Source organism: Galleria mellonella, unplaced genomic scaffold (genome assembly GCF_026898425.1).
Source record: "Galleria mellonella isolate WM207_F2 unplaced genomic scaffold, CSIRO_AGI_GalMel_v1 utg57, whole genome shotgun sequence".
Classification (NCBI taxonomy): Eukaryota; Metazoa; Arthropoda; class Insecta; order Lepidoptera; family Pyralidae; genus Galleria; species Galleria mellonella.
Genome location: NW_026442119.1, coordinates 7,480,341 through 7,497,544, shown reverse-complemented (window position 1 = coordinate 7,497,544; position 17,204 = coordinate 7,480,341). Strand labels below are relative to the sequence as shown.

General features: G+C 32.4%; 2 protein-coding genes across 5 annotated transcripts in view; both read left to right on the top strand.

The window, feature by feature from the left end:
• The first annotated feature begins 1,883 nt into the window (after window positions 1–1,883).
• LOC113509877 (uncharacterized) lies at window positions 1,884–4,210 on the top strand. The gene is made up of 3 exons (XM_031910875.2): window positions 1,884–2,751; window positions 3,445–3,580; window positions 4,036–4,210. Exons 1-3 carry the CDS (start codon window positions 1,947–1,949, stop codon window positions 4,061–4,063), a joined length of 969 nt encoding a protein of 322 aa, XP_031766735.2. The 5' UTR covers window positions 1,884–1,946; the 3' UTR covers window positions 4,064–4,210.
• A 5,324-nt stretch (window positions 4,211–9,534) lies between these two features.
• The window catches only part of LOC113509636 (protein unc-13 homolog 4B), a 60,277-nt gene continuing 52,607 nt past the window's right edge, over window positions 9,535–17,204 (top strand). Inside the window, exons 1-2 of one of the 4 annotated variants that reach the window (XM_052899385.1) lie at window positions 9,535–9,718; window positions 11,281–12,317. In XM_052899385.1, the coding sequence (XP_052755345.1) occupies window positions 11,419–12,317 (899 nt within the window). In that variant the 5' untranslated portion in view covers window positions 9,535–9,718; window positions 11,281–11,418. Of the gene's footprint in view, window positions 9,719–10,002; window positions 10,079–11,280; window positions 12,318–17,204 lie in introns of those variants that run through there. The other 3 variants (XM_031910747.2, XM_052899383.1, XM_026893001.3) reach the window with 3 other exon arrangements.

Here is a 17,204-nt window from a genome sequence, read left to right as displayed (position 1 = left end):
TATTTTTAAATATAGCATTAGGTTAATAATGCGACTACTACTTACAATTCATACATAACAGTTTCATTATTTTTGCGATCGACAGAATTTACTCCCATTTTGCTCCCATATTGATTTTGTGACAGTTATAGTTGCCATTATTTTTTCGGAATCAATTTAAATATTTTTAATCTGTCTACGAAACGACGTTCATCGGCGGAGAAAATTGTTCTTGTTATGTAAGTACCTAGCGATACCTACTTACAAGGATTCGTTATTTTGGCATACCATTTTGGGTAGGTATTTGATTTATTTTAATTTCGCAAGTGAAATAGCATTGGTTGCATTGCAGATAAGGAGAAATCAGTAATACCTAATTTAAATACCTACAATTTATGCTGTTGACGATACGATGTGTCAGTGTAAACACAACAGTCAACACCCATGTATAAAATATTTTAAACATTGTATATAATCCGCTGGATGTGTATAGTAAAATAACTAAAATGCAACTTAGTATTCAATAGTTAAATCTCATAACTAACGTCCAACAAAAATCGGAAATAGTCGTTTCTAAAAAGAGTTTCTGAATTCTTAATTAGAATCCTTACATCATCCCTACTGACAGGAGTTATAAAGTTTCTGAACGTAGATCATTTTTGGCAGGCAAGCAATAGCAAAAGGAAGATATTTTAGGAACAATATCTTAATTACTACAATGGCCAGGCGACTTGGTATATTAAGATCTTGTTATGGTGTATGAATATTGTGTTTCGTTCCTATATAGTGATCTATTATGTCATTCTCGAGGTGATTTTGACACTTTATATGAAAAAAATATAAACTACCTACCTGTATCGTCGTTCTAAGCAGACCGCATTAAATTTAGTTTTCATATAAGATCTCTAATCACAAACAAGCTCACAAGCCGCCTATTAAAGATAACCATCGACCAAAGATGTGAACAGCGTCATGGACATCATTACAAAATACACTGTGATGCCCATGGCGCCCTTTATATGCTGCCATTCTTGATAAATAAGCTGTAATTTTTTCGTATTTAAATTAAAATATGTTATAAGTACCATTAAACCGAAACGTAGCAAGCAATGCAAACATAGCTACTTGGTGCCAAAATACGAACGAATGAGAGGTCTACTCATGTAAGTGACACTGAATAAAGTCACTTTGTAAAAATCGTATTTATTAAAAGGTATGCACAATTTAATCTGTTATTTGGTATTTCTGTGGAGTAATATTCTAGATTTAGAGCTGTAAAAAAGTTCACTAGCTATTATTGTATGTGCAAATAAAATATAATAACTAGGCAGGTTGTATGGTCGTTTGTCACCACGGTAGCAATACAACGTGTACGATTTTACTACAATAAATAAATTTGTGAGTAGTTATATCAGAACATAAACTAGGTATATAAATTGTCATATGAATATAAAAAAAAATACAGCATATAACATTACGTAGATATTTGTCTATTTTGTAACGTCGTGTTGTAATATTATCTAGTTCAACTACATCATTTCTTAATAAGGAAGAACATTAACTTGAAGACCATCATACATGAAAGGTTAGTATAACGAGCTCTGTTGCTATTGTCGGTAACTAAACTTTCACAAGTAAATTGAGTTCTATTAAAGATTATTTATGCGATGAAAGGTCCCGAGGTTTGGGGCGGCTCATCCAAGAAGGTGGGTTCGTGGAGGCGCGTGCCGACTCGAAAGACGTATTAGCATGCGAGCCGCACGCACGCGCACCTACTTACCATGGGCAATGCGGAACGCAGGGGTCGCATCGAGAATTTAATTGTGTTCTATTATCATATTAAGGCTCTTGTACTGTAAGTCAAAAGTGAAAACTGAATGGAATTCAATGGCGCCTGTCATTCGTCAGCCGCAGTCCATGGAAGCAACTTCTTTGGGGCGGCAGTGTGATTATTAAGCAATTGCAATATGGCGTTGCTACGGTTGTACATAGCGATTTTGTCTTTTTTTGTAAGTGCCACTGCAATAGTCGGGCCTAGTAATACTACCAATGCTAAACTGAGTTCCCTGAAAACAGATACTTATTTAGACGCATACTCAAAATCTCGGATAGAAGCTGAAAAGGCGAAGCAAGGAGTTGTCATAATAACTGCAAAAGATGGTGAGAAGAGGATTTCAAATCGTGACGACAGTTACAACTCTGGATACGACTATACGCCACCTTTTTCCAGTGATAATAGTTTCAGTTCTTCATCTGGTTCGGGCTTCTCTGGACCGACAAGCTCCAGTTATTTACCACCAAGTCATACACCAGTAAAATTTGAATCGGATATAACTTACAGTGCGCCGCCAAATACATATGGACCTCCATCTTCAAGTTATGGACCTCCAGCCCAGACTTATGGACCTCCTGCGCATACATATGGACCACCGACGCAGACATATGGGCCACCAGCGCAAACTTATGGACCACCAGCGCAGACTTATGGCCCACCAGTTCCCAAACCCTTACCGCCAGTTTATGGACCTCCATTGAAGCCTACTTACGGTGTTCCATTTAAATCACCGGGTTTTGGTTTCTTGGACAAATTGTCATTGAAACTAGATATTTTGACAATTGCAAAATTATTGTTAAAATTCTTGATTTTCAAGAAGTTGGTCACCATGCTGGCTGTTGTGTGTATGTTGTTGGTTATACCAAAATTAATAAGTTTTAAGAAAGACGATAACAACGCAAACGACGAAGATGAACGACGATTTGGGAACAAAAATTGTAAGTTTATGTCATTCATTTTTTACCCTATTGTTTAGTTTTTGAGTAAGCATGTGGAGTTTTTTTATAAAGTTTAGTTTTTATATGTATTAAGTTTATAACAAAAATATGTATGTAAATGTATATCTTATATAGGTAAATATGTCACTTTAAAAAGTTTCTCCGTGGCATATTTATTTTGTTTTTCACGTAATATTTACGTTAATAGTTATATTATAAATATTAGGTCAAAACTGTGATAAAACTTTTTTGATTTTGTTCGCGTGAATGAAAATGACAAGTATTCTCTTTGGATAATGATAAATGTTTCTGACTACCTCATAAGGAATTATTTTCGAAAATATATATTTTTTATAGAATACTGGTTTTCCTGCGATTTCGTCTGTGTGATCAGGATGTGTATAATTTTTAATGACCGGCAGTAAATAGTAGCCTTGAAAAGGACTTTTCAATCCCAAATAGTATTATTTGGGATACAGAAGGAATACATGTACATGTATGCCAAATTTTATCTTCTTTACTAGAGCCGTTAAAATTAAAATATCCATGAAGATTATTGAACATAAAAAATAAATAGACATAAATGCAATTTGGTTGCTTCTAGTTAATTTGAATGTATGATAAATTATTTGTGTTTTTATGTGCACTTTATGTTTTATATAATTGGATTAAGTTTTTGTTATGCACTTATAGTGACGGAGTTGACGTCGATACAGCAGCTTCTGGAGCGGGCGATACATGTGTACGGCCAGCAACAGCCGTCATGCGGCATCACGTGCCGTGTGCGTAGAGTCATCGATGACATATACGAATTTCAGCCATATTTTAGGTATTTATAAGGTTCATATTGATTTACTAAATTAAAACATGTGCTATTGCACTAGTTGATAAAACAACAGTTAATGAATGTAAGCAATGCTGTGTAATAGTTTTTATTACGTAATCCAGGATCATATTGCTGTTTTTTTTTCTAATAGATGATAATGAAATGGTTACCTCGCCTGCGCTAACGGTATACGCTGGCGGGGTACCAGTGAAGAATGATAGATGACGATGAAAAGGCAGGTCAGTTAGCCCATCGTGATGAATATACCTGGAATTCAGCACGATGGTTTCCAGAGGGGACCACGTGGAGGTCGACCTGATAGCGTATATTGCTATCATAGAACTAATAGTCCACATTAGTAACAATCCCTTCCCCCCATCATATTGCTTTTAGATTGTAGGTACCTATTTACCTATTAAATTGTAACAGATTGTAACAGTTCGTTCTGCTATTTTCAGGTCAAACACGATGGAAAGATCGGATTGAACTTCTTAGATAGTGTTGTAAGTAATAAAAGCAGTGGGAAACATTTGGGTGCCATCAGGAATAGTCTGAAAAATTGTTATAATTACCTATTTATTTATTTATTGTAGTTAGAAATTGTAAAAATATTAAATAAATTATTAAATTGTATCTTTTCATGTAGTTAATAATAATCGGAGTTATGACAGAAGGCAGGTGGGGCTTTGTTTTGGTGAAATTAAACTTTCTCCTTATCGAATTCGGGATCAAAGACCAATGACTCGAATACTCTAACAATGCTACACACGGTCCCGTAAGCAACAAGTGGTGCATACTAATGTGTGTGTCAATACTTTGACTACTGCGAGGCAATTAGAAAATTAGGTGATCCTTTATGATTTATATGCGTGGTCAGGGAGTCCTCGGTGAGTTGTTACTTTAGGGAAAGTGGAGAAATTGATACATAATTTAGAAGACGTCCTTGCTGCAAGCTTTATGTAGGTATGTGATCACATTGCTCAGAGAAAACTTCTGCTATATTTCTCATTGCTCTGTTTCTATTTTGAATGGAAGATCTTGGTTTAAAATATTCATCTATCTATCTCAATTAAGAAAGTATATTTATGTAAGTTTATACTACCTAGGTACAGTTTTGGCGAAAGGACAGTAGGCTGGTAGGGAAACATAGTGGCATAGGAAGCTTGTGTAATTATAAATCCTATAAAACAAAAAAAGGCGGGCAATTGTCACAAGTTGTCGTAAGGAAAAAAAAATTAATATACTCGTATGTATAAATTAAAAAAAAAATCGAAAAGAAATAATTAAAAAGGTGCGTCATGCACATACAGAGTGAAATTGAAATAATTACATATCTTTTGTCTAGGAAGTGTTTAGCTTACCAATAAAACGAAATATATTGTCTAAAAAAATATGGATCGAAAAATGAGGGAAAGAAATGTTATGTGAATGCTTGAAACTACGTATGTCTGGACTTTTGGCCAAGGATGTAGGCTAAACAATTTGTTTATGGTGACAATATTAGAAAATACTCTTTTAGACGGATTATAATTAATTACATACGAGTTTAATCTGTTTAATTACAGAGTACTTCTGAGAACTTTATGGTTATAAACAGTTCTAAGAATCTTCAAAATATACTATGCCATTATCCTTATACTCAGTTGAGCGACTAGTCTATAGATACAGATGAGTTGACCACTAATTTAAGTTAATTTAAGCAATTGAGGTACTCAAAATTTCAGCTGACAATAAATTGATCACTATAAATACTCATATTAAGTAAACACATGTATGTATGGATGGATGTGTATTATGAAGAAAAATAGCAATTTTATTTAGTTCCCAATTGTTTTATGCTAATTGGACTGGTAAATAAGTTGACGGCCCATTTGGTAGATATTGCTTAGCGTCACCTATAGATACGAGTATGAGCAGCACCATTCATTCGTCGTCATTCGTCACAGTGTATTATTCTGTGAGTCCATGGACCATAGAGTACCATAGACTTAGGTGTTCTTTTACGTATTCATAGAGACAAATTTTATACAAAGTCTTCTGTTGATGATAAACAAACTTGTCCCTACTATATATTTTATTAATACTATAAATGCAAAATTGTGTTTGTTACCTTGTGGTGCCTCTTAATGGCTTAAACAATCACTTTAAAAATTGGTATACACGTACTATAAAGGTGGAGAAGGATATAGGTTATTTTTTCTCCGATTAATAAACATATCCCAGTAAAGCGGACGAGGTTGTGGGTAAAAGGAACATGAATTAATTAATAGCAAAGAATTTTTTATCTATCAAACTTATACGGACCATCGAGCTGTATGGGAAGCTTAAATTTTGTTTGTTGTTTTTCGACTTAGTTTTTTTAGAACGTTTAATTTCACTAGTACAATACTGTATTAAAAAGGATTTTAATGATTTAGATTTAACCATGTATATTATAGTAGTAGGTTATCTAGTGAAATTGGCTATCTATTAATATCATATTGTATCGCTCGGCAACCTTGCAATTAATCAAGTGTTGACATAATGGACACCACGTCATATCCAAGTTTACATTCATAATCTAGTTCACTAGTTATTATTACATTTAGGTATACTAGTTATATAGATATATAAGAGTCTATGCATACGTATCTAAATGGAAAATTTGGGCTGTCCTTGTTCTCTACACGAATTTCACCTACGTTCGTCGATGCATGGAGCAGTTTCCTGTACGATTATACTAGTTTAGTATCCCAGAAGAATACGAGTATATACGTTGTGGTCTGTTTTGTGAAGCAGGTAAAGTACCTATTCTAACATTCTAACTATTTATATAAAAGTAGCAACCCGCCTCGATTTCGCGCGGCCTTGACAGACGATTGACCTATTTTCTGTTCGTGTTAGAAAATATTCGAACACTATTTCTGGTATAATGTTGGGTATATACTGAAAGCCAAGGTTTTTTCGAATATTTTTTGTTTTATTAGTTAGCTTGTATTTTTTTTATGTATGTGATATTTAATTTTGCAAGTGAATTGATTTTGATTATTATTTTAAAAAATAAAATTATAGCTATGTTAGTTCTATATTTTGCTAAGACGATTGTTTTCATTTTGTGGAATAAAATTTTGATTTATATGTAGGCACTTACAGTTAGTTTTTTCGTGCAGCGCTGCTACGTGATGAAAGAAATTTGGCTATATTGATGGTAAACGGTATCTGTCACTATTGACAATGATGATGTCCATAGTATATATGTAATATGATATATGAATATTATATAATATTTATACTATGCTGCTTTAGATTATATAGATAGAGTGTCTCTATACAAATACTCAGAGAAAAGCGGGTCAACTTTTCCATACAATTTTGCGTGATAAATAGTTGTGAGTGATACCTTCATAACTTCTATATTTATTTTGTCTTATAAATTCTGCACTTTTTTATGCACAAAAAATAATTTTATTTATTAAATAATTAAATATAGCTCAATCAAGATACATTGTGTGCGTAAGCATATAGAACATTAATAAAAAAAAGGAGTCAGCTAATTGTCTAAAAGTTGACTCATTTTTGAGGCTCGATGCTCTATCCATATAATCTAAGTATGCTGCTTATGGCACTCCTGAGAACCGAAGTGGCCGAAACTGAAAATACCTGGTAGAAGTAAGTAAGTCGATCTTATTTACAAAGGTGACTCAACTACCATCAGATCAGTAGATACCTATTCTAGGCTACAAAACTAGAATATTCAGTATGTAGTCTATATACATTCAAAGATCATGGAAAAATTTTAGACTTGTTTGAAATCGTCTTTATTTTAAAACTATTGACTATGCATCTATTTATAAATTTCCTTCGGCCGAAGTTTTCACTACGTCGTATAAACTTAACCTCTTGTTTAGGAAATAAAAAAGAAATTAAAATATCTAGGTATTAAATTTTGAGATATTTACCTACGTGTATGTTACGTTTTATAGCTAAATTAATTTTATTACGATTTATGGTACTCTATCTAGATGAATTTTGATCGCTAATGGTATTCGTAGCTTCAAAGAATGTAATAGGTTCAGGACAGACACTCAAAACTATTCTGTCTTAGGGACCAAGTGCAAGTTGTCGTATTTTGATTCTTATTGTTGAGGATCGGATTGGAACTCAATCTGAAATGCGCCCACATACGTATGTGGTATGTATGCCACTACAATGTCGGGTTGCCCCTTATAGCTCGCTACTATATTTTAGGAAAAAGAGAAATGTTGTTATTGCCTGAAGTTTCATTAATATAACTCATACGAATCTGAGAATTTAAGTGATAAATCATAAAACCAGCGCTTTATATCCGTCCACCGACTCACGCTTTCCATATTCTTTTTCTATGCTCGCTACAACACTACATGACTAATTTGGTTTATTACTATGAATCTTCTATGACGCTGTACGAAATAATGTTTGTTGAAAAAGTATTTTGGTTATAAATTAGAAGTAATAAGGACGGGGTCACATTGGGGCACAATCATCAACGTAACGGCAATGCGAGTGCAACTATGACAATGAACTTGGCGGAAGCAGTTGTCACGCCCGCAGCGGCGAACAATGCCCTGCTTTACGTTACATCTATAACGCAGATAGTGACAATTATCTATTCGACTTCACCTATTTGTTGTCCGACTAAGTTCTGCCTAAAAACCTAATTTCAAATTTGTTTTCATTTAATTTCTACTGTATAACTTACTGTCATTAACTACCATATCCCACGCTTCAAACCGAACAGTCATGCAAACACAACTTCTTCACGGTTGAAACACGAATGGGACAGAGAAGACAGACTCAAGAAAACGACTTTTGTATAAAGTCTCCCTCTGGTGAGACCTAGGTGTCTCCTGAGGATGACTGAAATAGCAAAGTGGTGGATCAATATGTTCGTCTCATCCTATTCACCATTTTAGATAATCCAATACCATCATTAGGTTATATGCTTCTCTTATTATAATATTTCATAAACTTCTTCTTTCCTGGCTGTCTTTCTTTGTGTTTTATTTGTAACCTATTGAGAGATTAAGCTCAATGAAATGAAAAGGGATGACTATTGGCTATAATTATTATGTAAAAATTACATAAATATGGTAACAATGCAGAGTGTAGTAGCATTATCTGTTGGTGGCCACGGAATCTAGTAATATAAAACCTTATTGTAACATCATTCAATTTCGATGTGTTTGTTTTGTTATGATGGATTGTTGTTTCTGTTTATGGAGCTTGATAGTCATCATAAGATCTATGTTTAGGCTTGTTTTGTAAATTCAAAGTGTTGATTCTTAGATTATAAAGATTGAGCACTTCAAACGAACATCCAAACAAAATTTCATATTTTAATGTTATACGAGTATAAGGATGTAAGGACTAGGAGGTACCCGTGACTTCATACGCGTAATCAGTATGAAAAAGTATATTTTATGTCTTTATATCCTTACTTGTACCAAATGCTATGTGTAAAGCGAATTTTAAGATAATTAGTCGAGCCGTTAAGGCGCTAAGAGGTAACAAACATATTTTTACATTTATAATTTTAGTGAGGATTATGAATTAGGATATTTTTACGATTATCATATAGCGTAATTACGAGACAGGTAGATACATGGATCTGTTAGCTGCAAATAATATTGTAACTAGTATGTTTTATGTGGATGTTCTATTGAGCCCATTGTATGTAATGTTGGCGGATGGGCAAGTCTCTTGATGTTTGCCTGTGAGTCAAGTGCAGGAGCGTCCGCCTGGAACGGCGAGGTGGTTCACTATAGACTCCGCACGTGGTGTTGCCGCACGTGTGAAGTGACGCACCATTTCTCCATAATACAAAAGTCTTATTCAAGTCTCTCAATCAGTGTACGTAAGCCCTTACACAAAGACATCAAAATACAGTTTAAAACATTTTATTCGTTTATCAGTGTTTGCCGTGCATAAATTAAGAATATTTACATACATCTATGTTAGATACCTATGTATTTTTTGTGATGAGCAGTTTTCGCTGTACTCGATATAGTGTTATCTACTTATTCTATGCATATGAGATTGTTGTTTCGTAATTTACTCGTTTTGTGGTCGGAATTCAGTTAGCATGTCTAACAATGAAAACAATGGACTTCAAAACGCTAATAGGTAAGTACTTATTGTGGAATTAGAAAGGCGCAGACCTATATGTGTGACCGTTTGATGTATTAAACAAAAGGTAATATGAATTTTGTAGACATTATAGTGGGATAAAATGTAATGATTTTTTTAAATTGTCACTATAATTGTTTATATTATTTGTTACTTTTTGCTGCAAAATAATTGCAGGCACTTATTCTTAGTGTTCGTGAGTTTTATCTCTTGACTTTTAGATAAATATCTAGAATTCGTTATCACTTATCTATATGTGAACACTTTAGAAATATATATTGCGCTTATTGTGGAATGCTTTAGTGACGTGTGTAGTTTTGTTGAAGGTAAATAACGTGTGTACTCGAATTTATAAATGTAAGTATAAACTATTTATAGATAGATATTATTATATTCTTGCTTATTATAAAGTATTCTTGCTTTTAAATAAAATATTCTATTTGTTAAGTTAGAATATGTCGTTAGGTTTATTTGCCCAATTATATTCAAATTCATTCAATTGATTTTGCGTGAAAGAGTGACAAACATCCATGCATCCTCACAGGGTTTCACCTTTATAATAGAAATAAATAAAATTATTGATCTAGAGGTAGTTTGTTATATAGTTATTTTCGGTTAACTATATTATAAATCGAAACATTTGTAGAATAGAAACTATGTACCTATTTGAAAAGTGAGATACAAAATGGAAACTAATGAAATTACTCACTTCCACAATGGTTATCGAATGCTTTTTTTTTTGTAATATCCGACAGTTTCATATACTATTATGCATTAATGGCTTACTGTCGGTAGAGACGGATGAAATTAAACGAACATTGGAAGGACGTTGGCGGCGCCGCGACGTCACCCTACATCGCGTTAAAAACCTTATTCTACTGCCCAGTAGTACCATATCTCAGTTAACAATATTTTTCTCTTTGTATTTGCTTTATTATTGGAAAATAAAAAAAAATCGATAATCGTCTAATTGTTATATTGGCAAGTCATTAATATCAGGCAGTTTTGTAATTACTGAAAATTGACCCAGTGTCAACTTACTTACGCGTAGATAGGTAACTTGTAAATAAGTATATTTATAAGCGGTTGTCCTCCTATATTTTATTTAGTAGATTAGTTATAATAGACACGAAAGTTTGTATAGCTGTTTGGATGTTCGTACTTAATTACGTTTAAACGGCTGAAGGAATTTGTATAAGGAATGGTCCTGAGCTATCTTCTTTGATGCGCTGCAACAAATTTGATATCATCATTCCATCTAATATATCTAAGGTCGTACGGAAAAAAAAGAATTGATACGTTACTGATATTTTTAATTTCATATCACAGAGAACCTTCATAAGGCAATCTGTGACCATATGACCTTTGATCTTGGCAAAAATGATTAATTAAAGGAGTCATTATTAATTCAACTCGGTGCAATGCCCTTAATACCGAGTACCGACGTCCTCTTGATTCGTTTTATTATGGCAATCATCTCATCTGTAATCCGAATGATTCGGTTTTGTTGTTTTATATGCCAAAAGTTTATTTCTAATAGCATATTTTTTTTATTTCAGAGAAGGGGTATAGAAAGATTGATTTTCTACGTTTCATATAATATTAAACTGGAATCGTATATAAATAATGAAAAACTAACCTAATAACTTTACCAAAGACAGTACCAAATAATTATTGTAAGGAAATAAACTACAAACATGCCAGAAATAGGGTCTATAATGCGTACGCTCGAATTGCACCGGCTAGTAGAAGACAAAGTCTCCGAGTGGCGTGCTAGGTCAGCCCGGGTCAGCGGTGCAAGTGTGGTCGACTCTTATCAGCAACCACTGAACTTCAAACGACACACAAACAGACGCAAAAACAGTGCTGAAATTAATAGAATTATCGCAAAGTACTCCAAACCCAATAAGCGAACGGACGAGCCATATATTATTTCCAAGAATATAGAAAAACCACCAACTCGCCCACCGAGGCCAAAAAAACTTTTATCGAGATTAAAAGTGATGTCCAAGAGTGAAGATAATCTTACTAGCGTTGTTGGCGCAATTGAGTTACATCCAAACCCAAGAATAAATGCAGTACCTGAAATAAAATCGTTCAAATATAATGCTAAAAGCTGTGAAGATATTACGGTATTTCTTGATATAGATTGCAAGATTAAAAGTAAAAATTTCGAAGAAAATAGCATTTTGAATGCAAAGAGTGCACCAAAGAATACAAAAACTAAATTACACAGTATAAACGAAGATTTGTTAGATTATACAGTGTTCAGTGATAATAATAAAACATTTCGTGGCAATTTTGTTACATCAACACCATTGTCTAAACGAAAATCTTGCCCTCCTAGTGATTGTGTATCAGTGAATGGTTTTGAAAAGTGTAGCAAATATTCAACTAGTGTAAATGATCTAAGAAAAGGGATTTCGGAACCGGATATTTTAAGTGCTGATAGGAGTACAGAGTCTATGGACGCCACTAAGAGTCTCGACTTCAGAAGACGTTGGAAATTGTTGAAGCCTTTTCCAAAAGGAACTTTTGATGGTTTATTACGGTGGCGTAAGAAGAAACCACAAACTACCAACGATACACCTCGCAGGTAAGTAGCTCACAAAAAACTCAATGCATTTCTTTTATTTTTATAATTGCAATTTTTTAATGAAACGATAAAAAACAACATTGAACCCCTCTTAATATTAACAATATGGTCATAGAGCCTGGGATAGCCAATGGGTAGTCGTGTGGTGTGATCATTATATCGAATTCTAATTGATACAAAAAATGTCTTTTAACAACCACTGCTTTAATAATAGCTCATTTATCTTTTAAACTTAAAAACATATTTATCTAATAATTATATGTAGTAAACATATTATAGATTAAGGAACAGTACTTTAGTAAACTTGACTTTTTGACATGTGATGTCAATAAATTATATGTCATTAAAGCTTAATTAAAGATCATAACATCATTCCTATATCTGTACACAAGACTATAATGTAATAAAATAGTGCTATCAGCAGGCTAAATCATGCTATTTAATTAGGATTAAATAGAAAGTCTTAGGTACCTTGTATTTGATGTTTATTTGAGGTAATTTAAATTTGGTCCCAATTAAGTTGCTTCAAAAGTCACTCTTCTGAGTTTGTTATAAATTATAAAGCCCGTTAAATACAATAAAAGAATTTTTTGTTATTCAATGATCAGGAAGCTGGACCAGAATTTAAATATTTGTATGGAGTTTACGTATTTTCTAAGGGTAGAGATCAGATATATTAGATATTTGGAATTTTTAATTAAACAAAAAGCCGTGTGGTGCCGACATAGAAAAGACCAACCATTCTTTTTCTGTGGGTGTAGTTAGAGGCGACTAAGGGAGGGCGAGGGGTGGGCAGTAGCGTCCCTCTTTCCACGTCTCCAAACGTCTCCAAAGCCTAACTGCGGTTGCCAATCTGCCTGCCAAGCGAGGCAACTGTTGGAAAAACATCTCAAGGGGGAGGCTTATATTCAGCTGTGGACAGTTAATGGCTGATATAAATGATGAATGAATTAAACAGATGCGAATTGAGACAGATGCTAAAGTAGGTGTAACAATCATAGATTAAGGAAAGTATCTACGGCACGGCTACAATTGACATGAATAAATTAAAGAGAGCGTTTTAATTTACAATTTTTGGAATGATGAGGATTGGTACGCACTTATGTTAATGTATTAGCATCTACAGCTAGAAAACCTCCATTGCTATTAAATATTTATTTATATTACCTAGATGTGTGATGTTACGCTAATGTGAAAATTATTTGAATATTGCGCCGACCGATTATGGGAAAATGCGAGGCGAATAATTTTGTTGGTTAATTTGAGTTTAATCAGATGTTAAAATTTTATCAGGGATTAAATTTAACTTGTATCTCTATCGCAGATTAAACACGCAATATAAAATCTTGTATAATTTATTTTTTTTGTTGTGAATATTTTACTGCACTAGATACTATTTTGCGGAAGTTTATATTACTGGTTAGTTGATTAGAATGATTTTGTTTAATTAATTTGGCAGTCGTACGCATACGAATAGTAGCGGAATTATACAAAATGGTTTTAATTAAGTAATCAATTTTCTGTTAAGATTTCTATTGTCAAAATTCACTACGATAGAGTAGCCCCCTCTGGCGTAGCACGTTAAAACTAATTGTTAATGACGGAACTACTACCGATATTATGTATTGTGTACTTCAGAGATGGCGTTGCGTGTTGTTTATTTAAAGTTGTTATTTCAAAGTTGTTTAGTCAAAATGGTACCATAATAATAATTTTCACTGATACAGTAATATGACCTCTCAGAAAATATCACATTGAAAATATTTTTCTTTTTTCTTTTGTGTTTAAACGTGTAAATACTAAGGTAGAGGTAACCGGGTATCAAAAGCTTCTATCTTTATACACTTTCATTGTGTATTCAATATTTTTATTGTTATCACAAAATACTAAACATTTGCATGAAAGCGTATTAAGATTTTATAAGTCTTATCTTCTTCTTATGTAAGATTATCATAAAATACTCTATAAGTGCATGACAATATAAGAGGGCTTAACAAATCTAGAAGTCTCGAATTTCATCCACTTTTTTAAAATGTTTTGTGTATGTATACACGGTTGGTTTCATAGACATTCTTCTTTTTCTTGACATGATATGAATGGTATGTTTATGATTAATTTTATCTATTTGTAGACAAAATTCGTTACCGTAGAACGGGGCTATTTGGTTTATTTTTTTGCAAAATCATGTATTTAATAAAAGAGCAATGCATTAATTTACTCGACAGGGGGTTTTTTGACCAGTTCCTATAATACCTTTTTAATGACTACCACTACAATAAGTCTATCATGCGTAGTTTTGAAGATATATGTTTTTAAGTATGCTATTCCAAATATTGCTACTTTGGGGCTATTTGGTATCCTATGTAGAAGCTAACCAATTTTTGACATTTTATAAAACTGTGCTTAATAAAACCGTTAGAGAGACATTTGGAACTATTCTAGAATAGACTGCCTTGAAGTTTATCGCAATTTGATTCTTATCGGTTAAGAAAATAGTGAATTATATGAAGTTAGTCATGAAAACAAAATTATTATTTTAAATAAAACGGGGTTATTTGGAATTAGAAGTAAATGTAATAAGATGTGCCTATTATAAGTAAAGCAATATTTGGAATTCTTAAGGGGAGGCTGTTTTCAATTTTTACGTGATAGCTAATAGATATAATTATTTCTGTAATAGGTATAGGTATAAATAAAAATACTTAATATATTTTTAATCAAATTATTTTATAATCTTCATTATGAAAAGAAACATAAAAGTAACTACTAGGTACATACCTAGTTAAAGCTACATAAATGCTATAAAATGTAACAAAAGATTATAAATTTTGCTTAACATAAAAACAAATTCTGGATAAATAAAGTGGCTTAAAGTATCTCAAAAATACACCATATCGCTTTCTTCAGCGAGAAGAAACTCGTTTTTCTTCATAGGATTATTATTCATAATAATTTTTTTCACAATCCATATGTCATCAACTTCATCGCGATCAATTTTCTTGCTAATCCAAAACGCAAGCTGTGGCTTTTTAATAGTTTTGTAAAAATTAACATTGTAATTATATTTTTGTCCATTAAATTTAATATTTTCGATAAATCCAATGTAATATTTACTGTTTTTATCATCACAGTACCAAAACTCGTAAGTCAGTTGTATCCAAAGGAAATCCCCAATGGCTCAGTAATTGTATATATTCTACAAAAGTCTTCTCTTCCTCTATTGAAAATAGAGTTGGGTGCCCAGCTTTTTTCTTGCGTGCAATTTTTGTTTTTAGATTTCCTACACAAAGTGCTCATTGGAATATTGTAATTTTTGGAAGCCTCTTTTAATTTCATTAAACCATTTTAAATGGCTTTTATTGCGTTTTCTAGACTTTCTTTAGAATAACTTAGATATGGTGGATGTGTTTTACCGCAACGTGAGTTGGTATATTTCCTTTGATTTGTTCACACCATGATTTTTTCTTGATTTTCCCTGTGTGGAAAGAATAAAATTATTTTATATAATATAAATTATTTTAAATAATAAATTATATTAAAAAATATTTTATATACTATTTTATAAATTTTTTAATATATTTTTAATAGGTAATTTGATTTTATTCTTTCATTTTATTATTATATTTTATTTTTTAATATTTTTTTTATTATTTATTTTTTATATAAAGTCGTGAAAATAACGGCGTAACTTTAAATTATTCAATGTCGGCACTGACTTATATGCTAGCCTGCTCACACCTAAAGACATTATATAAATTCGCCTGGGAATATTAGTCCCATTTTTTAGATTAGGTATTTTGCCGAATTTAATTTGATGACTGGGAACTGACTTACCCTTAAATATCTTTTTTTGCACTTTTGGGGCTATTTGAAACCATCACTCAAACCCGTACTAATGCATAAAGAATCGTTAGATGGGGCTATTTGAAATAATATTCCAAATAACCCCAAAATCAATCTCAAAAAGCCCCAATCACAAAAAGTAGAAACAGTAGCTAGCTCGACAGAGATATAAAATAGCAACATACACCCCTGAAATCTACGGAAAATACACGTATACATAGTTTAACTTGCATGGTACATATCTTTCTACGTTTCATGCGTCAGACGAAAGTTAAATACTTACGAAAAAGAGCGAAAATTCTTTTTTTTTTTAAACACTTGCTGCCTTGTGTAATGCTTAACTATAACCTCAAAAATTTTAAAAAAATTTACAATAGTCTTTGTGTTACCAGGTGACAACAAATATTCTACTCATTGCTAAATTAAAAAATATACGTAGATAATCAAATCTTTTATTTAAGAAATTCCATTTAACCCCACGACTTGCAAATAGCCCCTTTCTACGGTAATTAAAATTTGTTCAGTACCTATTTTATTTATTATTCTCATTCTATGTTTCATTTTGTACGTAGCGAATTGTCCTCGTTTGTGGTTAAATCAGGCCATGATCTTTTGTTTTACCGGCATTTACCTACCTGTACTTGTGTTGAATAATGTTAAATTAGCAACACTAATGACTGACTGACTAATATAATGGCCCTGAATTTGGTCATCCACTCTGCCCCGTACTCGGATGTACTTGCTATTAACTGCGTTGTTGTGTAATAAATTTAATATGTATATTTGGGTACAATTGCTTTAAGCTTTACGTATGTAGTTCATGTTTAATGCATATTCAAATTATCTCTAAGAAAATATACAAAGAGTTATGAATTTAGAAATTACACAGACTTATAAATAACTATGAATTACCTATACCCGCTAGGTGTAGACACGTGCAATATTATAATGTAAATATTTTAAAAAAATAATGGGTGTTCGTGAAAACTGCACCAGTATATTGTAATTATATCTATAATACGATATGTTATATAAGCTTATAAA

Coding starts and splice junctions, on each gene's coding strand:
- LOC113509877 (XM_031910875.2), top strand. CDS start 1,947: ATGGCGTTGCTACGGTTGTACATAGCGATTTTGTCTTTTTTTGTAAGT. Junction 2,752..3,444: donor ACGATTTGGGAACAAAAATT/GTAAGTTTATGT, acceptor ATGCACTTATAG/TGACGGAGTTGACGTCGATA. Junction 3,581..4,035: donor GAATTTCAGCCATATTTTAG/GTATTTATAAGG, acceptor TGCTATTTTCAG/GTCAAACACGATGGAAAGAT.